The sequence below is a fragment of the Lissotriton vulgaris genome, chromosome 7 (assembly GCF_964263255.1).
Source record: "Lissotriton vulgaris chromosome 7, aLisVul1.2, whole genome shotgun sequence".
NCBI classification, from domain to species: Eukaryota; Metazoa; Chordata; class Amphibia; order Caudata; family Salamandridae; genus Lissotriton; species Lissotriton vulgaris.
Window position 1 is genome coordinate 415,953,291 of NC_141695.1, and position 22,716 is coordinate 415,976,006.

Here is a 22,716-nt window from a genome sequence, read left to right on the forward strand (position 1 = left end):
GAGTGCTTCCTCTGCATTCCCACTGACCCTTAGCCCCCCAGCCAACCAGTTCAGGCATTTTCTATAGGCAGCTGAGCCTGCTATTCTAGCTATTCTGAAATCATTGAAGTCTGGCTCACCCACTGATCCTTGCCCGGCTCGTGTTTTAGGTGGGTTAGAAGAGGTGGTTAGCTTAGAGGTAACCAAGATCATTAATCTCTCCCTTCAGATGTCTACTGTTCCTACGTGTTGGAAGCAGGCCAAACAGCTACCCCTTCTCGAAGAATCGGGGCTTGATCCATTGGTTCCATCTAACTATCGTCCCATTTCTCTCCTGCCAGTGCTGGCAAAAGTTTGTGAGAATGTGGTATTTCGCCAGCTGGAAGCCTTTGTGAAAACATCAAATGCTTTGCACCTGCTCAATCTGGGTTCAATGCTTCATACAGCACCGCAGCGGCACTTGTTGAAATGTCTGAGGCTATCAGGGAGTGCCTAGATGGAGGTGGCAGGGCGGCTCGGATTTTGTTGGACCTCTCTGACGCCTTCGATACGGTGCCCCATCAACTTCTTCTGGCCCGGCTGTCAACCATCGGTATCACCGGCTCTGCTCTGGAATGGTTAACATCGTTCTTGGACAACCAGCAGGTTTGGATGCCCCCCTATTCAGTCCAGAAACTCTCTACTGGAGTGCCTCAGGGGTCAACTTTGTGCCCTTTGCTGTTTAACACTTACCTGACCCCCTTGATCTTTTTAGCGGAGGAACTGGGTGCGTAAATTATAGCCTACGCGAATGACACCCAATTATCATTTACTTGGCAGGGCTCGGACCTGGACACCAAGATTGCTCAGACCTGCCTCTCATCGTTCTTCCGCTGGCTCGCACATGCAATGATGAAAAATCGGAAGTACTCCTCTATGGCCAGTTCCCTGCCATATTTAGAGAATCACTGTGGCCTCCCAATGTGCCTCGCCCCAACTCTGTGGGAGATCTGGCAAAAAACTTTGGTTTGGGGAAAATTTAAGGTTTGAAGAACACATTAAAAAACTAACCGGAGTATGCTCTGGTACCCTTAAGGCTCTTCGAAGGTTTTTTCCTTTGCTTCCGAGGGAGGTCAAAGAAATGGTAGCGCATGCCCTCATCCTCTCTCGCCTTGATTATTCCAATGCTTTGTTCATTGGCATCCCGGCTTATCTGGTCAGGCGACTCCAGATCATACAGAATGCCGTGGCTAGACTCCTACTTAACATCTCGCAGAGATCTAGTGTCCGGCAGTATCTGAGTGATATGCACTGGTTCCCATTTGCCCAGTGGGTGCTATTTAAGGCCCTCATTTTATCTCACATGGCCATTAATGGTCAAGGGCCAGTGTATCTGACGAGACACTTTGTCTTGTATATTCCGAACCGCCACCTTCGCTCTTCCACTCAGTGTCGGTTTGTCATCCCACGGTTTCAAAGGGTGCGATTAGGTGGCCAGTCTATCTCTGTGAAAGCTGTGGCTGCCTGGAATGCCCTTCCTGTGGAGCTTCAGCACACTCAGGTTTTCAAGCTCTTTAAAAAAACACTAAAACTCACCTTGTCAAAATGGTTAAGTAATTCTTTTCTTTTTCTGATCACTTTCTCACTGTCTGTGCATGCACCAGGAAACTCTCGAGTATTTGAATACGCTACAAAACCCTCTATAACATAACATAACATTGAGCGTGTTAGACCTGTCTGGCTTTTTGCGTAGTCCCTCCAAATTATTATTTATTTTGTCCCCTTTTTGCCCCTCATACCCTTAATAATTTTTGTCCACTAACTTTTTCTAGGTGTTGGTCAAGGGGATAGGTGTTCTTTTTCCCCTCATAGTTTTTCACCTCAGGCCCAGAGGCCTGTTCTGACAGGAAAAGTTGGAACCACAAAATGGTGGCTACCAACTGCCCTAACTGCCAAACCCAGAACTTGCCCATAGACTCGTATAGGGCGTTCCAGAACCTTCTGGTCCCTTCTGGACCACTGAGGGTCAGCCTATATAAGGCGGAATGCTGGGCAGCCATTTTGTCTACCTGAGAGAGTCAGCTGGAGGACAGGCTATCTTGGAAGGTGGGGGGAGGCTAGTGAAAGGGTTGATCTCCTGGACTGGGAAGCAGCCTAATTAATCCACTTCTCTACTCCTCCTTTGGGATCCTTGTCTTGTCCCCGCTGTGGATGATTAAGGGAGACCCTGGGCGCCTGACTAATCCCTGGACTGAAAGAATAGGGAGGTGGACAGGAGAAGGAGCCTACAGCACTGTGGGTTGCAGTCCTCTGCCCAGTGAAAAGACTTCTGCTGAGATTCCCTTCAATGGAGGAGGGCTAATCCCTGTGGCCCCCCAGCCTTTTATTCAGTCCTCCATAAAATCCTGCCCTGGTTACAGCGACTGTCCCCTAGCTTAATCACCCCGCAGAGTGTCATCTCTCACCTGCTGTGGAGTGAAGCCAGTGCCTGGTGAGCTGCCCTGGTTCAGTGGTTGAGCACCAACTGAGAGGAGCAGCGGGCGCTGAGGGAGCAGTGGCCAGGAAAGATCGGGCTGTTCTGCCCCTGTGACAGCGTGGGGATCGGCGCCGAGTTGTGGCTGAAGAGGCGATTTGAAGGGTGCCGGTTTTCATGAGGCGGCGCTGATCTCGCCGTCTGCAGGACCCCGGGGGCACCGGCCGCGTCGTGGTGAATATGCCCAAGGTTTGAAGTTCACTGAGCGCTACCGCGCATGCCCCAAGCGAACCCACTCCTTTGTGCAGGAGGGGCCTAGAACTGAGCAGGCCCGGAAGAAGCAGCGTCTCGCCAGCGGAGCCAGCGCGGCGAAAGGCGGGAGCGGAGGCGGGTCTGGAAGTGAGGTGAGAGGCGGTACAGTGTGAGCGCCTCGCGCATGCCCAGAAGCATAGCGCGTCCCTTGCCAGAGCGAGGAAGAACTGAGGAGGAGCGCCAGGAGTCCCCCGGCGGCGGTAGAAAAAGGGAAACTTCTCTCCCCTGCTCGAGCGGCCCACAGTGAGGCTGGTGAGAGCGGGAGGGGAGATCTGTGCAGCCCAAAAGCGGCTGAGGAGACTCGACGGTAACTGATACTCTGGTTTTGGCGCCACGCAGAGAAGAGCTGAGGGGCCCCAGAGGCTGAGGAATCTTGGTAGCGTGGGGCTCCCTTTTGTCCCGCCCAGTGATTTCCCTCCTCCTATGGCACAACAAGATTACCACCTCCTATTCTGGCACAAGTAAGGAGGTGTTCTGTAGGGGGAGAGTGACGCTAGAGGTTATCAGAGAATAACCCAGACACTGTTAGTTTCCACAGCTGTGTTACATAAAGTGGGGAGTATCTTGAGGAAACCCTCAGTGACTGTGTATTAGGGAGAGGGGGTTGTATGTGCTGTGGGAGACAAGTATAGTGCACTTAGAGGTAACCTTTTCTAACTAATGCTGGAGTCTGATAAAATGCACTATTGTTGTTGAATATTGAGTTAACTTAGCAAATCTGTAAGTGCTGATCTTCTCTTCTAAAGTAATGCTGTGAAGGGAAGTTGCCGAGGAGTAAAGCAGAGCACAGTAAATGCATAACTGATTTATTGGAGTATAAGTGTTACCTGCCAGTTTTGGTTAAGAGGTCTGACAAATATAATGTACTGCAAATGCTGATTGATAATATGTTTTAGAACTTAAAAGTGTAGTTAATGCTTCAAAGACAAACTGAAATGCCTAAGTTGTAAATTTTGAAACCAAAGAGCAGAGTATATTATTTTTATAAACCAGTACATATTTTCTTAACAAATTGGTGTAGTGTCCTTTTTAAGTGTTATTGCGTGGATTTACTGCTGGGTGGTTTGCAACCTTCACACTTGTGCCTCTGAAATGCATGTCTTGCCCTAGGCCAGGCTACCCTAGGTGACCTGACATCCCAGGTTCTAACAGTGCATAAAAAATATATAACCACATTAGATATTTCTAACGGTTTCTTCCGTCAAAACATTGCACCTGAAAGAAGGAACAGGACCGCTTTCTCAATTATGGGAACACAGCGTCACTTCTGTCGTCTCCCCCAGGGATTCAGGAATAGTCCAGGGTTATTTTCAGCTAGAGTAACAGAATTACCACAAACGTATGATGATGAGGCATTATCTTATGTCGATGACATCTATCTAACAGACGATGATTTGGACAGGCACTTGAACAGAGTGAATACCATTATATTTGAATTTGCTTCTGAAGGGTACAATTTTAAATTTAAGAAATCAAGAATTGCCCACCTCAACGTCCTTTTTCAAGGATACGAATTATCAAGTGAAGGCAAAAGCCTGGCAGGCAACTTTTTAGAAAAGTGTGCGCTGCTCCAACCTCCAAAAACGCTGAAAAACTTACAAATCAATTTTAGATTTCTGAAATTTCTGAATAACGTACAATGTAAATTACGCAGACAGGGTTAAACCTCTCTACAAATTAATCAAACCTGATTTCAAAACTACTAATTGGACTAAAAAATACACAGAAATTTTGCATTTAGTGCAAACAGACATGCTAGCAACATCACATTTACAGACACGCGTAAACGTATGCAACCTTGTAATCAGAATAATCCCAGGAAGATGCTGATTTACTTACTTAACCTTTAATGAAGGTGAAAAAGTACCCATTGCTTACAAATCACACTTGTATACACAAGCTGAAATGAAATTCACTTCAACAGAAATAACTCTGACAGCGGTTCAAACTGCAGTAGCAAAAGAGAGAGCTCTCGCACAGGGTAAACGCATAATGGCGGTTACTCCTGTACCTGCCTTAGAAGCAGTGACAAAAGCAAGCATTCTGAATGCAAAGGCTTTACATTCGAGATGGATACAATGGGTTAATCTCTTGCTGTAACAGACGTTGAATACGTTTTTGACCTTTATTTGAAAACTCAAGAATTTGTATAATACGAACAAGAATGTCCTGTGCCTGCTGAGAGTCTGCCTCTGGAACAGTACGAATATAAAATTTATACAGACGGATCAGCACAGCCCGCAATTGGGGGTAAAGAAGCCTATAGTGCTCCGTGCATGATTGTTAAAGTTTGCTGGTGCGATGGTAAATTCCGACCTATGGTCACAAAAACACAATCTCTCGGAGACACTACAGCTCAGCGAGCTGAACTACAGGATTTCAAGATGGCGCTTGAAAATACAGATAACGAATTCCCCACATTCATAGTGTCCGATTTGTCTTACTGCGTTCAATCTTACAATGAATACTTGCAGAACTGGGTTAAAAATCTTTTAAAAGATGCAAAAGGTGGCACAATCAAGCATAAATTGCTTTGGGAACAAGTAGTTCAATTACAGAAAGAACTACAAAAGAATCATGTGATCCTTACACTGAGTCATCAGCTTGATGGCGTTCACGTTGAAGGGAATTCATTGGATGATGAAGCCGCGAAGGCAGCTGTGCAAACGGCTTCCTTAGCTGCAATCACTCATTCAAAAACAAAAATAGACAGTGAAATAATGCATGTTGTAGCCGCTTCCAATAAAGACAGCGGTAAAATGTTACCATAAGGCTTTCCACTCAAGTACTCATATATAACTGATGTAAATAATGTTTCTTTTTCTCAAATCCCTGGAGTGGGGGATAGAGTAAATCCAAACACAGAACAAAGATTCGGACTAATCTTAGCAGCACATGAAGGGCTCACCTTTGCACACGCATGTGTTTCCGCCACAGTGTCATTATTAAAACAAAGATACTGATGGCCGCGCATGAGGAAACAGACCAGAAACTATGTTTCGGAATGTGAAATATGCTAGAAAATGAAGGTTTTAGCAGTGAAACGCCCGGCGCAGACGCCCCTTTAATTTTCAGATAAACCATTAGCATGCGTTTACCAGGACCACTGTGGTCCCTTACAGAGGGATGTTAACTACAAATATATCATGGTTGCAGTGGATTCATGCTCAAGATTAATTTGGATGTGGCCTCAGCGCTTGGCTGACGCCCGAACAGTTATAAAAGATTTGCGAGTCTTTATCACCACATTCGCAGTCGGCACGCTACATTCTGACCAGGGTCCTGAGTTTAGTTCCAAAGCTTACAAGGAGGCCATGGCCAATCTGACTGTTACATTGCGGTATTCAAGTCCATTCCATCCTGAGGGAAATTCTGTAGTGGAAAGAAAAAACCGGGACATAAAGCAATCTATAATAGCTAGGGTATTAGGCTCGGGTGACGGGTGGGTCAAACATCTAATAACTGTCCAACGTAGTTTAAATAATCTGCCAAGAAATTCTCTGGGTGGAATCACTCCATATGAAATCCTTTTTGGTACTAGAATGCTTGTCCAGGACCTTGATCATCACACTTCAGTGGTGGAACAAAAACCCTTTGATATCAAAGACCGTTTGGCTGTTTTGCAGGACTTAAACGAGAAAAGGAGAAGTCAAAGCAACACAATACAGAAGCCAACGGCCACTGAAGGAGAACCAACCGTCCGAGCAAGGCCTATCTGGATTGTAAAGATTGGGGATCTAGTCAGAGAAAAAGATCACGGATAAGAAGGAATTTGGGCCTCCTTACAGAAAACCAGTACCTTTGCTAGCAATCCACTGATCAAGAACAGTGTTACTGCTGCCCCTTGCTGGAAGAAAGAAGAACAGGTTCGTATCCATCAACCTGGTCAAACCACATCATGTGGCCAATAATAAGTAGTAGGCCAAGTGGGCTCCAAAGATGTAGCAGAAGACCAAATCTTGCTACTATCCAAGAGGTTCAGACTGAGAGACTGATAACATTTGAAGACTCAGCAGCACAGAACAAAGGACTAAGCAATAAAGCTATGGAACTTGTGCCTCTTGAGACCCAAATAACAGTTCGTCAAGACACTCTTGTCTACAATGATGTAGCATCTGACTACACTGATATGACAAAGGATACAGTAGCCCCAGTGCTTTCAATAAATCCTGATTCCAACAATTGACAGAACTTCCTCTGGCTATTTCATCAACTTTGATACGTTTTCTGCGGATCCCAGTGAGCCTGAAATGATGCCAGAAAATAAAACTTTTAAAGATCAAGTAACAGAACTCTTTCAGCAACTTGAAAAAACTTATCTGGTTTCACCATGGGTTGAACTTTGTATTGTGCTAGGCGTACTTGTTCTACTTTGGCTAATCATGGTATTAACTTTGGGGATGCTGATAAATGGAAGATATAGTACAATGGACACAGCAAGTGAGAACATCAACTTGCTCCTGAAGCCACACAAATCATCTCATCGTGAACAAAGAGACTTGATATCAGGAAACAGCACAGCCACTCCTATACCTGGGGGTATAGCATGGGACAGAACTGATTATGACATCTATGGCCCTGCAGAGCTGATGAAGATCCCACATCAATTCAAGGTTTTTTGGGTGACTTTGTTTCACACAGCACGTTTTCTGATGATTGGGACTTTGAAACTGTTTATAATATGATGTCAGATTTAGAGATGTCTGCTAAATTCACAAAACATGAATACTTGGAAGGTTCATCAGATTATGCACAAATGTACTGTTATAATCATTATGGTCCTCATTACCTGCACAAATCTGCAAACCCTAGAAATGTTTATACTTTCAATCAATGGGAACATTGTCCAACGCCACCAAAAGGTAGCTCAAAAATATGTCATGGACAATTTCCATACTTTAATGTCTCAAATCGAGAGACCTTATATTTTAAAAATGTTATTAAGACAGGAATTAATAGTATGGTGACTAATACTAAGCAAATTTGTTCTGCAGCCTTTTATGCCCAGTTGTCCTCATTAGGTTTCGACTTTTGGAGTGACAACATAGAAACAAAAAGCGTCTGGGGTTCAAAAGACTGGCAGGTGCAGGGAATAGAAGGTTTATTTCGAGCCTGCATTATCCCTGAACAAATAATGTTTTTAAAAAACACTGTTCAAAGATGTGAACAAACCGTCCATACCTACACCTATACCTGATAGTAAAAACACTTCAGAAGGAGGGATCGACGTAAAAACTATTTTTCTAAAAAACAGAACTGATCCTGAATTGAAGAAATGGGTAATCTGGCCCACAGACACAAATAACTGTCAAGATAGATTCCTTAACAAGAGACAAGGGTTTACAGTAAGTAGGCCAGATCCAAGATATGTCCAGAGACAACATCCAGGCATAGTAACAACTTACAGTATAGGAAAACTGTGCCTTCAGTGACTACAGAAATCCACACCAACAGAGGTTAAACATCACTGATCTTTACTTAAGGATGGCGTTGATTTAAGGGACGGCTTACAAGGTCCGACAAAACGACGTCATAAATGATTCATATACGCTGGTATATACGCCATTTATAATGAAGCTTGGAAAGTGACACAGGCAGAACCTGCAGAAAGAATACGAAAAATTGATCGTGTTAATTCAGAGATGTGTTAACAACCCTGTCTTACAGAATGTATTCTTTGGAAAGCATAGTATCCTCTGCCATGGACATAATGGAACAGGACTTGCTTATGATACAGCATGGACAGTCGCAATTATGTTCTATAATGCTTTTAGGTTGGATGTTTCAAAATCTTCGTTCTGGATATGTGCCGTGGAGTCTAATCAACACCACGTCTTTGTTTTCTGTATATAACCTTACAGATAAACAAATCACTTTGGCACAAAGAGGAGCAGACTATAAGGTGCTGAGTATTGAAAAACAGGAACGATTACCATTAACTGTTTCAGAAAAACCTACAACAGAATGACTATTACACTGGATAATTAGTGTGCCTGTCATAATTTTCAATTTTGAATACTGTTTGAAACATATACCAGTCACCGTGTTTGAAAGGTTGGGTAAGGAATACATAAAGTCAACCTGGGAATTACCATACACACACAGATGTTGGAGTGGGGGAAAATAAGTATTTCTTAGTGGTACACAATGTAAAAGCGCACTAAGTGGTACACTTTTATGTCAGGGTATTAATTTACATGGAGCCTGTAAAGGTTCCTCGAACAACTTATCCTGCCACCTGCAAGGTTAAAAAATTCATTGGAGGGGGAAAAAGAAGAAGTTGTAGTTCATTCAGCTTCCTTATCTCCCGAGGAATTAGAGTCAGAACAAGTCCTCATGACAGCAGCACCGCAACAGGTCTGCAGAGCTGGCTGAATCCCTCGATGCCGCCATAAACACGTTTGAAATAAGATACAGATACAATTTATCTACCTCCTAAACATAAAGGTGGTGAGTACACCATTCCTTCATGTAAGAGCCAATATGTACTCCTATCACCTGGTCCTGACGAAAGCCTCTAGAGGTGCCAGGAGGCTGAAACATGTTGACCGCTCTCACTAGGCTAGTAACTAGGCCTAGAAACACACAACTTTGTTTTTAACTTCCTATACCAGTGTTCTACAGAAAAAAAACACTTGAGACTGGATATAAGGAATTTTATACCACACCCACTTGAGCACTAATACGTCCTCTTTTTATTCCTGGCCACTACTGTCATTCAAGTTGGTCTTCCTCCATGTAGAGGTCAGCATAACATACAAAGGAAAAGACCCAATAATAATGCTGTTGCAGCACTGAATGGCGGAGAACCAAGATATACCACCTGACGCTTGTGTTCTCATATGACGGTTTTTTACTATTATGACCCCGCACGTTACCATAGACCCTGGGAACACAGGACAAGTGGTTCATTCCCCTCTACTTTTATTTTTTGCTCCTGCAAGGTTCTACAGCAGCAGTGATAGATCCAATTTTTAGGAAGCTTTCAAACGGGAGCTATATAATGTTGAAGGATTCCAGGGTATTATTTATTTATTTATTTTAAGGTTTTATAGAGAGCGAACTTGATCCGTGAGGGTATCAGAGCGCTTTACATATTTAAGAGTAGTATAGAGCACAGTAAATCCCAGGAACCAGTACATCATAGAGCTTACAAAATAGTGGGGTCATAAGGTGGGCAGGAGATTACAACAAATACTGCACATTTGGGATATGAGAAACTAAAAAACATCGGGGTATTTATAGGGACACGAGTCATACAATAGGCAGGAAATCATAAAAGTACTGTACAGGGTCGCAGGATGAGGCAATAGTCTCTTAAGTAGCTGAGGACCATGTTTAGCCGAGGAATTTACCCATGAGGAAGGATTTAGCCTCTTTTTTGAAGCGTGCAAAGGAGGCGATTGTTCTGATGTCCGGAGGGAGGGAGTTCCAGATTCTTGGTGCAGAACCGGCGAATGCTCGATTCTAGGTTTTTCTTTTCCTAAAGCGTGCAGGCCTGAGGAGGAGTGTGTTAGCCGATCGCGAGTCTCTGCTTCCTCCAGATATCACAAGCTTCTTTGCAAGATACGCAGGGGAGTTAGAGTGTAAGGCCTTGTGCGTGATGCATGCCAGTTTGAGGTGGATCCTAGCCTCGACGGGAAGCCAGTTCAAAGCTTTCAAGTGAGGAGTGATGTGATCGAATTTTCTCGAGCCTGTAAGTAGTCTGGCGGCTGCATTGAGGCAGGCTTTTAAGGGAGCTAGCGAGATCCTGGGTAAGCCGGAGAGGGTGGAGCAACCATATTCCAGTCGAGAAATAACTAATGATTGGACTGCAAGTTTTAGGTCAGGAGCGTCCAGAAAGGGTTTCAGTTTCCATAGGTAGCTCAAGTGGAATCTGGCAGATTTTGCCATTGCATTGACATGGTCTCGCATGTTTAAGTTGTGGTCTAAGGTAATTCCCAGAGATTTTGCCGAATCCACAATGGTTGGTGAACAGTTTAAGGCAGTGATGGCTTTAAGTAAAACACAAAAGAGCAGACCAGGTCCAAAAATGGTGTGCAACTACCACAGCTCCTGTGAGGTAATAAAGGTGGATGTGTCGAAACAAGTTGTTGGAAACTTTTACTAACAGAAGGCTAAAGCAATTTCCATCAGACCCCCCTTCATGGTGGAGTATTACATCACGTGGAAATTGCTAATCATACCATCCCGAATCCGACCATGCAGTGCCGGTGCGGAAAAGTTGTCAAAAGTATGCTAAAAATGTACATCCTAGAGTGGTATGAATGCAAAAAGTGCAGTGCTTAAACTGTGAAAGTGAATAAAAAATGACTACCCAGACTCCAAACAATGTTGGAACAGGAGTCTAAGTGTCAAGAATTAAAAACACGCCGGGTAATAGAGTTACCCTGTGGCGCTGTGCAGTATGATCGACATGTTTCAGCCTGCTGGACATTTAGCCCGGCTTTCTTCAGGACCTTAAATTGGAATAGCTACTGCAACCACATATAATGTATTTGCGTAATAAATAACAAGAATGTACTACTAAAGAGTTACATCTACATCATGAACTTAGATACTTAAGTGTCCACTGAAGGGGAAGATATGCGTCTTCTTCCTATCAAAAAAACAGAAACAGATGGACAATATGTAAAACAACACTCAAATACACACATGTACCTATATACGTACACAGAGACCGTATAGCTACACCTTGCATTCATACCACTCTAGGATGTACATTTTTAGCATACTTTTGACAACTTTTCCGCACCGGCACTGCATGGTCGGATTCGGGATGGTATGATTAGCAATTTCCACGTGATGTAATACTCCACCATGAAGGGGGTCTGATGGAAATTGCTTTAGCCTTCTGTTAGTAACAGTCGTTGTTTCCAACAACTTGTTTCGACACATCCACCTTTATTACCTCACAGGAGCTGTGGTAGTTGCACACCATTTTTGGACCTGGTCTGCTCTTTTGTGTTTTACATATTGATACAGGGGAGTGAGCAGACAGGTCATAAATTATTCCCCTAGACCCTCCACACACCTGTTCTGTTTTTTAGTGATGGCTTTAAGCCATGTCTGGATCTCAGGGTTGATCTTGGGCAGGGAGATTAAAAGGAACTCTGTTTTCTTAGCATTGAGTTTACGTTGGTTTGAGGATAGCCATCTGACGGTCAGCTTCAGGGCCTCGTTCAAGGTGAGGATCTCCACAAGGGAAGTGATTTTTATGTAGATCTGAGTGGCATCAGCGTATATATGGAAGGAGATATTTGCAGTGCGAAGGACTTCGGCAAGGGGTTCAAGATAGAGATTGAAGAGGGTGGGGGGCAACGTTGATCCTTGCGGGACTCCCACCGTGACCGAGGAAGGGGCGGATAGTTCGCCGTTGATTAAGAATCTCTGGGATCGATTTTGAAGATAGGAGCTAAACCAGTCGAGGACTGTACCATCTAATCCCATTCTCAGTATAAGGCGTTCGAGTAGCATCTCGTGGTTGACCGTGTCGAAGGCGGAGGATAGATCGAGGAGGATCAGGAGACAGGTTTTATCTTGGTCAAGGGCTAGAAGAGCATCATCAATAATGTGGAGCATGGTGGTTTCAGTACTGTGACCCGGTCTGAATCCGGATTGGCAGTCGTCGAGTAGATGGCAGTTGTTGATGTGGAGGCTTAGTTGTGTTTGGACACACTTTTCCAGCACTTTGTCCAAGAGTGGAATGTTGGAGATTGGTCTAAAGTTGTCTGGGGAGGCTGGGTCCAGAGACAGCTTTTTCAGAATGGGGAGGACTTGGCCAGCTTTCAGTGAGGCCGGTATTGATCCCTGTCGGAGAGAGGCGTTGATTATCGCAGTCCAGCTTGGGATAATAGATTTGGCAACGGTCGCGAGACAGTTCGAGGGGAGCGGGTCGTTGAAATGGTTATTAGGGTTCAGGGTTGAGAGGATTTTAGCGACAGCGTCTTCATCATAGGGTGTGAATTCGGACCAGTGTGCTAGATTCTTCTGTGTGGAATATGGCGGCAAGGGGAGAGACATTGGAAGGTCCAAGTTCGGAGGGGGGAGTAAGGCGGTCTTGAGTTCGATATCTAGGGCTTTGATTTTGTTTGCGAAAAATGAGAACTCCTCGGAGGAGATGAGACTTGGGGGATTTTTTAGTTGTTTTAGACAGTTTGTTCGATTGCAGTTTGACAATCTCAAAGAGTTTGCGAGGTCTGTTCTGGGCATTTCCTAATTCCGATCTGAAGAATTCCTTTTTAGAGATGATGATATTCTTGTTATAAGTATTTCTGGCCTGGCGAAGAAGTTTTAGGTGATCAGCCGAGGGGTGCTGTCTCCAGATTCTTTCGGTTTGTCGGAAGGATCTCCTCTCATTGTTGAGGGAACCAGTGAACCATGGGTTTCTAGCTTTTGCTTGAGATCTTTTTAGTTTAAAGGGGGCTAGGTCATCCAATGTTCGACATTGTAGCAGAGTAATGATCATATAGGTCACTGACCGAGGTGATGTGGTGGGGGGAGGGGAAGGTCGGTTTTGCAGCGAGTCAAGTTCATTGAGATCGAGGTTTTTAGTGTCTCTGGCCCAGCGTTTAGGGAGCACCGGTTGTGGTGTCCATGACCTCTGTGTGCCGGGTAGCAGGAAGGTGATAGCATGGTGGTCTGACCAATCGCAAGGGTCGATCGAAATGAGTTTGATGGTTGTCTCCTTGGAAATGATCCAGTCTAGAGTGGCACCTTTCGTGTGGGTTGGGAGGGGGCAAGCTTGGGTCAGGGCAAGATCAGTCATGAGGTCTTTGATGGTGTTGACATGAGGGTCCTTGGGGTCATTCCAGTGCAGTTTGAAGTCGCCGAGGAAAATGTCTTTAGTGTTGGGGGAATACTTGGTTGTGATGACTTTCATAAGGTAATCGGTGAAGGATTCATTAGAGCCTGGGGGGTTGTAAAAAATATGGAGGTTACATAGGAGGGTGGTGTTACTACAGACTGAGAGGGGTAGGTATTCGCAGGAACCAGTGGAATCTGTTTGAAGCTCTGTGACAAGGAGGTTGGAGCGATGGATGCAGGCAATTCCGCCACCTTTTTTGTTTTGTGGTCTGTCTAGTCTGGTAATGTTGAAGTTGGGAGGGATTAAGAGATCGAGGCATGGGGATGATCCGTCATTAAGCCATGATTCTGTTAGGATGGCTAGGTCTGCGTTGTTGTTATGAATGAGAGCAGCGACATCTGCTGCATGCTTCACTGCGGAACGGCAGTTGATTAACCCCTTCCATGCTGGTGATGAACCCCAGCCGTCATGCACTACGGTGCTCGTGTGCTGATGACGGCTGGGGTTCGTCACGGCCCGCCCGTGTTCGTCCGGCGGCCGCACACAGGGAAAATCGCGGCCGCACGGAAGGGGTTAAGAGCCCAGACAGATCAGGGAGGTGGGTAGTAGCAGAGGTCGGGATGGACAAGGGTACCGGAGCAAGGTTGTTTGAGATCGCCCTTCTATTGCGGAGGGGGGCTGATCTGTAAGGCTCAATAGCAACCAGGCAGATGGGGTAAGCAGCACTCACGACAGGTAGGCACAGAGGGGTAGTGGCTGTAATATGGTCATTGAAAAGATCCTGGATTTCATTCTCAGTGAGGTCTTGTGAGTTAGTTATGGAGAGGGAAAGGTTATAGGAGAGGGAGAGGTCAAGGGTTTCCTCATCAGATAGGCAGCTAGTGTGCTTGCGGGGGCGGAGATGTCTCAAGGCTGTCGGTAGAGGGCGTTTGGAAAGCTCTGGGATAGGAGGGGAGGACAGCTGAGGCGTGAGGTTTGGGAGAGAGAGTTCGGCGAGGTAGAGGAGGTTAGTAAGATCAAGGATGGAGGAGTGGAGGCTCTGAAATATTTTGGAGGCTCTGGAGTTCAGAGACTGGATCGTTGCGGATGGGGGGTTTGAGGGTGAGGGAGGGTGTGCATTGGGTCGTTGGAGTGGTGGCTTGAGTGTTAGCTGGGTTGGCATGGTCAGCTGCAGCGGGAGTCGCTGGAGGGGGGTTTGGGGGGCAGGTGTTAGTGGGGCTGGTATGACCTGCAGCAACCAGAGTCGCTGGGGAGGGTGGGGTAGGGGGGCAAAGGAGGGCTGTGTTGGGCGCCATTGTGGAGGGGGGGCTAGGGGGCGAAGGAGGGCTGTGTTGGGCCCCATGGAAAGGGGGGCTATGGTGTAAGTGGGGCTGGCTGGAACTGATAGAAGAGGAAAAGCCCATCTCGTAACTGTGAGAGCCAGGGTCACTTGTTGTCAGGCACGGCCCATGCCGGACGTTATACTGGGGCGGTGACGTCAGGCAGGGGAGGGTCAGGGTGGGGGGTTGTAAAATGCGGGATATGGATCATTAGAGGTAAGTATTGATAAAAATAAATAAAACTAATTTCGTTGCCCACGCTGCATCGCCAAATGTGATGCAGCATGGGCAATGAAATTCGTTTGATTTATTTTTATCGGTACTTACCTCTAATGGTCCATATCCCGCATTTTACAACCCCCCATCCGGACCCTCCCCTGCCTGACGTCACCGACCCAGTATAATGCCCGGCACGGCCCGTGCCTGCTTGTTGTATGCAAGTATTGTTTCCTAAAGCTAAGACAGATGGGGAGTCACTGTTATGGCCTTCACTGAACATCTCTTCTATTTGAATTGATACTTTAAGCAGAATAAAAGCCATACTTTTACAAAAAACTGGGCCACTGACCTCGTCCAAAGAGACGTATTAACTACAAGTTGCAAAGTCCTCTGCAGAGATACATGCCCTTTTATCCACAAACTGCCCCGTATATTTCGTAGAAATGTTAGGTCGTATCTTAAGCATGTCCGATACCAGTGATATTGTACATGTGTTTAAGACAGTTTTTTCGGGACTTTTAGTACCATTTGAAGCAGTCCTTGGCATTTTTCCAAACTTCGTGCACTCTGTGTTCGGTGACCTGCCTCTCATTGTGTGACTCGTAGCAGGAATACTATTCTTTTTCCTTCTGCTCTGATATGGCAAGTCCGGTCAGCAGCGACACCCAGATTACCATAGAGAACACTGTCCTGGCAATGAGGTGTCATGAGCGCATGGTACTGATCCTGGACCTTGCTCGGTTAAGAGACCTGAATACCATGTGGTTCCTATCATTCCGACTAATCTGGCAAGATTGCATCTTACCTGTTTTACTATGTCTGCTATGTGGAGAAGAATGTGTGTTGGACATCTGTCTTACACTGCCAACGGATGTTGATACTTTGCTTGGTTCAGTAACGGCCCATGCATCGTGTTGTCCCCAGCGGCTACCAATCCTGATGACGGCATCCATTGAGATCTCACAGACGCAATCTGCTGACAGTGAGATACGTGGATCGACAGGCACACAGGTACCATCTCCATCTCCGACAAACATTGCTAATGCGGCTAACGCTGACTGTGATGCTTCACATTTTTGCGCTATCGGTTTATTTAATGAAGTGGCCCAACTTTCACCTACTGTGGTAGACGATTTCTTTGCCAACTTAGAGGATTTAATGTTTTCCCCAAACAACCGTAATGACTTTTGAAGTTAGCACACAGCGTTCTATAGGACTCTCTATTCAACCTTCACTTTTCAAAACAATACTTCCAACTTAAAAACTCAATTTTTCAGCGATTTGACTTTTTCCAAAATTTAACTTTTTTGGGCACAAAGTAATTTGATTAAAGTAGAACTATTTTTTCTTAGCGACTGAGATTTCTCAGAAACTTCCTAATGACAACATTTGACCTTGTTCACAACCTAAACCGTTTATATATTATGTCATGGAATGGTGTCGAATTTTCTTCTGTATTTTGAGAGACATTGCATAAATGTTATTTCATGCCTCATTCTTATAAGCATTTTCCAATGTCACACTACATGCTTTGAATGAAAATATTGTTTTTTTTAACTGCGTAGAGTGCAAATGCTCATCTTTCATGTACAACCCTTTCAAATGCATTTTATGTATTTTGGGAAGGATTTTTACACATCACGCTTTAAATATTTTTAAAAAATGCTCAGAATTCATTAATATCGAAGATAATAAAGTGGAGTGGGTGTTGTGTGCATTTTAGAATTCAAGCGTAATTTACTGATTCATGCCTTTTGTAGGTATAATTCACATTGCCCTTATATAGACATAGAAAACATATCCATATTTTGACATAACCCATCCAGTCCAAATACAGGCATGGCTACTTCCACTAGTTCCAAAAAGCCACAGCGATTTTTTGGAAAACTCTGCTTCAGCAGTCAGGGACATCCCCTTGCTTGAATATTGATTTGTCCTAGAAATCATGGAGTTTTCAAAGAACTACCATTCCCTTGGGGTTCTTTGATGAGGTTATTATGTCCAACTTTGCGGCAAACTAAGCACCTTCAAGGTATAAATATGCCTACACCTACCCTAGCAAACACACAGTGGTTCGGAGCAGTTCAATAATCTACTTGCCCGACACAGTTCGCTACAGCAAGTGCTGAAGGAAGCCGACCCTCCAACTGACGCACTGATCGAGATGCTGCCTTTCTCTCGCTGAGAATCCAGCTCCAGTGTCTCCAAGCTCTCCTCGCGGGGTGTTGGCAAATCGAGTCCTGAGACAGAGATACCAGACCTCCTTCATTCTAAAACCAAGGTACGGAGCTGGTTAGACCCTAAGAAAAATCTTGGATAGATTCTTGGCAAAGAAAACTAAACCTATGCTACACCTCACTTACTTATGGCATATTTTAAAAGCACCACTTGAGTACTTTTAGCCTTTGTTATTTATGTATGTATTTATCTATGGTTTAGAAACCATACAATGCTTTTACAGTATTTTATAATACTCTTCTAACTGTACGCATTATACTTTGCAACCAGTATTATGATTGTAGCAGTTCACTTTACTTGCTTGAATAGGAACACTGTTCAATAAACACTTTTTATTGAAAATGCCCTTCTCTCTATTTCTCTGCACCTCTGATGAAAGGAAGCATGCACGATTGACTGAGTAAAATAACTATCTATTGTTTCCACAACTCTGAAGTTCAGTTTTATTCTTGGGGAAACAAAGTTGTCATGTTTATGCGGTTGGCAGAAACGAATCCCTTCTTGTGTATTCAAGAAAGTTTCTAGTGACCTTTGAGCTAGCTGGCACTCACAATTAAGTCTAATATATTCGAAAGAGACCCAGTCGACCAAAGTCCTACATCAAATCTATATTATTCCACTGCGCAGAGCCTATTGGGAATATAGGAATTACACTACAATAGACACTCATGTAGCTACTAACCAACCCATGCAGCCAATTATACACAATGTGAGAGACTGATACAGATATTTACATATTTAAACATTACTCACTAACCCATGTATTCACTAAGATACACTTATTCAGTCAGTTATAAAATCAATTTTACAAAAAAACTATCCATTTAGACACTTATTTACCCATTTATTCATCCATCGACCTTGAGATAAGCATGTATAAAAATGTCATGAGAGATGTAATATGTGACATCATCAGCAGTGCATTGCAGGCGCGCGAGTTATAGTTAGCTGAACTAACTATAACGGGGGAATTTCAATGGTTTTGTACGAGTGAAATGTCAAGCTAACTATAACGCCCCTGAAACCTATGTTTTTTTCTGTGAATTATATACATATATATATATATATATATAAATATGCTTTTACATGTTAACTGATTGTAAGGTTACATGAGAATGACAGCAATGCTTGAAGTAAATATACACTCCAAGATGGCGTCTAAGTCGTCGCAGAGGAGTTAGTCCCTTGTTTGTGTCCATGGAGGTTGAGAAACTTTATCAACATGTCAGGAGCATAGTGTCACTGACACGGACGAAGGCAGAACGCCGAAACGCGTTTGTGTGGTTCCTGTATAAAGAAACTGTGGACCTGATCTGTCCCTCCGGAGAGCTGTGGTCTTTGCGTGAGTGCAAAGATTTCTGAGCATGATATATATATGTACACCGTTAGCCGAAACGCGTCATCCTGTCTGTTTTATTGCGCATCTGGTTAAAATAAAAGTCACTGTTGCCAGCAGTGAGGAAAGTTATTTGGAGTCCGTGTTTCTCCTTGTGGTGGACCGAAGCACTGGAGTGGTGATTGGATATGTATATATATTTATACACACACACACGTGTGGATATTCACTCCTGTCACACCACCTTCAACGTCAAAACTCCAGTAAATCCGAGGCAAGCAGGAAAATGGCACAGTCTGTTGTGTGTCCCTCAAGTATGTTTTATTTTATTTTTTCTGCCTAGTGCATTGTACTAACAAAACAAGGGTCTACATGATTCGGCCGGAGCCTTCAACCGATAAATATATATATGTATAAAGGAAACTTTCATGTCAACCTTCAAAATGAATTGTGACCAGTAATTACTCTTTTTCACTAAAATTGTTACTAAATTTGAAAATCAATGGTAAGTGGTTATGGCATAGGGTGGGATTGTAATTAGCACCACATCAGTACAAATAAATAATACGGAAGGTGGAGGATTTTAGTATTCAAAATTATGAGTACACTCTCACAAACACAATGTGAATCTAGAAAAAAACAAGGTTAGTTTTATATCCATCTAACCTTTGCGATAGAAAGAGCTTTTTGTTTGATCCATGAAAGAGCTAGGTAAGAGACTGTAATTGGACATTGTGTTTTCTTTCATGGCTTTGAAGGAGGAATGTTCCACTACTGAATCGATGGCTGTGTCATCCAGGTCTCTTCCCAAGAATTTGCAGATCCGAACCACGCTCCCCCTCAGATCCTAAGAAATTAAGAATGACACAATAAGCAACAGTAAATAAAAATATTACAATTAACACAAGGAACATATAAAGTAACACTGATGCGTGCTTGTTCCCTGATGCATGCCTAATAAATCATGCTGTCACTTCCAAAAAACAATCACGACTAATCACGCTGCATTTATAAAAATAATAAACAATGGTGAAGCACATCAAAATATATCCTTTAGGAGGAGTGAAACCTATAATCCATAAATGCATTGCAATGATATACGTATCACCTACTATATGGCCTAATCTTAAAAGATTCATGAAATTAGGTAGAGAGTTTAAAGCTACATGCAGCCCACACTCCACCTGCTGGTACCTGCTGGATAACAAGCATTTGCAATGCAACAGGTCTCTCATTTATATGAGTTTGAGCTATTGACATTGCAAATGACAATGCCTTTTATTTATGTCTAAAAAACAAAAAAGGAATTGTCATTAGCAATGTCAATAGGTCAAACTCGCATAAATGCGAGACTTATTGCATTGCAAATGCTTGTTGCTAGGATGTCTATCTCATTCCACATTGCGCACTACTGGTGCCTTCCTGTGAAATGCAAAGAGAAGAGGTACGCTCAGATGTGTGGTTCTGTTGTTGAACCTTCTTTCGAGCACCAGGCTGGTAACCTAGCCAGGTAACAGAGATGAGAGTGGGGTTTGGAGTGGCTGAGAGCATGGCGGGCCATGGAGAGTGGAGCAGAGGCGAAGGCTTGGGGAGGAGATGTGGGCTTTTTTATTACGGAATCCTCGGTGTTAGTCACATATTTCCTGCGTCAAGACATTGTGTGATCCTGAACAACATACTTTACCTGCCTGGACCCGGGTTGACAAAGCTCGTTTCCCTTGAAAAAGGCTAATTGCAGGGTTTTAAGTGGGATAAAAGAACTTTGAGTCTCTCAAAGGGGTGGGGCCGATTTGATTGAGGGCGTTGCTTAAAAACACGAACGCTGCCGTCCCACTGGTATTTTGCTGCTCCTGTAATTGCATCCAAAATCCAGATATATAATGTAACAAGTCAGGGAGGGCTATTGGCTTTGTCAATAGTTGTTAGTTGGATAAGATAAATAAGCAACAACTATGGCTTCGTTTTATATAATATTCAAAATGCTTTATTTCTGAAATAATGAGATTGTGAATGAACTATAATGAGTCTCTTTGACATTACAACAAAAGCAGTGAAGGGTGGTACTGCTGCAGAGCTAAGATATATTTATTCTACCGAGGGTGGGGGGCAAAATGGAGAGCCCGATAGAACCTGTCTGTGCAACTGTTTTTTAGAAGCACCCGCAGGACCCGGCCCACTTAAATCCCTGGCTAAATGCAAATATCAAACGACCAATAAATACCTGCGCACAAAGCAATTTCTAATTTCTCAAATACCAGGTGAAAAAGGTGCTTGTTGGCAGGTAAACTTTGTTCTTGTTAAATTAGTTGGTGGCCGAAATGAGTGCGGATCAAACATGATGGAATACCTGGTCCATCCCACTGCACTGATGCAGTAGGGTGGCTTGGGGAATTATAAAAGATGTTCGGAATGGGGGGTTTGGGTGACATTGTTGCAGCATTGATTATATAATATGAGAATCACTATCAAGTCACTTGTATTGGATACTTTTGAGGTAAACGGCATGAGTCCATTTGTAATGTGCAGCGTTACAAGGCAACAGCTGGTGGCAAAAAAGTGTTAAATAAAAAAAAGTCTTATCGTACTAATATGGTGCACATTGAGCCTTTCATGTCTAATCTGGACACTGGAGCCTCGACCAGCATTTTCACTTGGCCACATTGAGTGATCCTGGGAAAATCTCTTCTTCCATTGTGGTTCACTTCCTTTATCTGCCCACACAGAGAGTGCTCAGAAACAGTATTAAGCGCTTTATTACACAAAACTGGATATATTCGCAGTCAGGATGGATTAATGAATCGCAGTGTGCAGAAGAAAGTGCAGCGCACAGCATATACTGTTTCTGGTATTTTTAAAAGTAGTACGGCTTGGGGGCATCCTTTTTCCTATATATTGGTCGATGTCTCTTTAATTTGTGTTTTCAGTGACCACAGAATCCTGCGAGAGTAGTGGGGGAGGGGGCACCTGGCAGCAGGTGTCATGTCTAACGCAGAGTCATGACACCTAGATTTCGAGGGCTAACTCGTGTCTAGGCGCTAGAGCATTACTCACGTGTTGTTCCCCGCTCCTTACTGCCTTCATTGTGGCTTTATTGTGGCTATAACACGCCTGTTGTGTCAGCTTGAGCATCCTCGGGTTTATAGTTTGTCGCACCCTTTCTTTGCAGCGCTGAGGATCCAACAGGCTGCTACAAAAAAGTTAATCGCTGCGATGTGTTAAAATAGAAGCACCATGCAAATGGAAGAAATCACACACCGCAGAACAAAGGGCAGCAGTAAGTGGAAGTGAAAGTGACATGAAATTCTAAAAAAGCACATACCGAAGAATGAAACGCCGATGATTTTTAAACTAAATGCGCCATGGAGATCTAACAAGTAATATGACCATAAATGCTACAGGTTGTTAATATGAATGCGCTGTGAATATGTAAGAACTCTCATATGAAAGAACGCAGGGCCGCAAGTTGTTAAAGTGAATGCTGCATGGCGAACTAACACTCGCATATCAAACAATGAACGCAGTGGCTTGGTACAGCGAAAGCGCAGTGAAAAATGTATGTACCACCATATTGAAGAATGTTGCGCTGCTGTTTGTAAAACTGAAAGCGCCATAGAGATGGAAAACGTTATATAACACACAATAAGCATAGCGCATTGTTAAAGCAAAAATGCTGTGAAACGCCGTGAAGTGTAAGAAGTCACATACCAGAAAATGCAGCGTAGCTGGCATTGTCCTGAACAGTGTGTGTATAAAATAGTACTGAACCAACATATACATCCAGCCATATTACGCCGCAGGTGCAGTATACAGTCCATATGAGTGAGCCGAAAAAGGAGACAGAGAGGGAACAAACAAGTCTCACTTCAAATCAAAGCAAGCGTTTATCATAAAGTGTGACACGCGCCAATCAAAAGTATAGGCGGAGCTTCCAGTCAACTTCCGAAATCGCTTTGACGACAATACATCTCGCAGAGCGAGCAGCACATGCGCTGCAATGCTAGGCGAGACCTAAAAACTTTCAAAAGGAGCAGACATCCGGCTAAGAGATAGACAG

The 22,716-nt window shown here is 43.9% G+C and overlaps 1 protein-coding gene across 2 annotated transcripts in view; it reads right to left on the bottom strand.

The window, feature by feature from the left end:
- The window catches only part of LOC147701768 (sulfotransferase 2B1-like), a 355,754-nt gene that overhangs the window by 42,955 nt on the left and 290,083 nt on the right, over positions 1–22,716 (bottom strand). For both annotated transcript variants that reach the window (XM_086930394.1, XM_086930395.1), the window contains exon 6: positions 19,329–19,509. In XM_086930394.1, the coding sequence (XP_086786520.1) occupies positions 19,329–19,509 (181 nt within the window). The remainder of the gene's footprint in view (positions 1–19,328; positions 19,510–22,716) is intronic.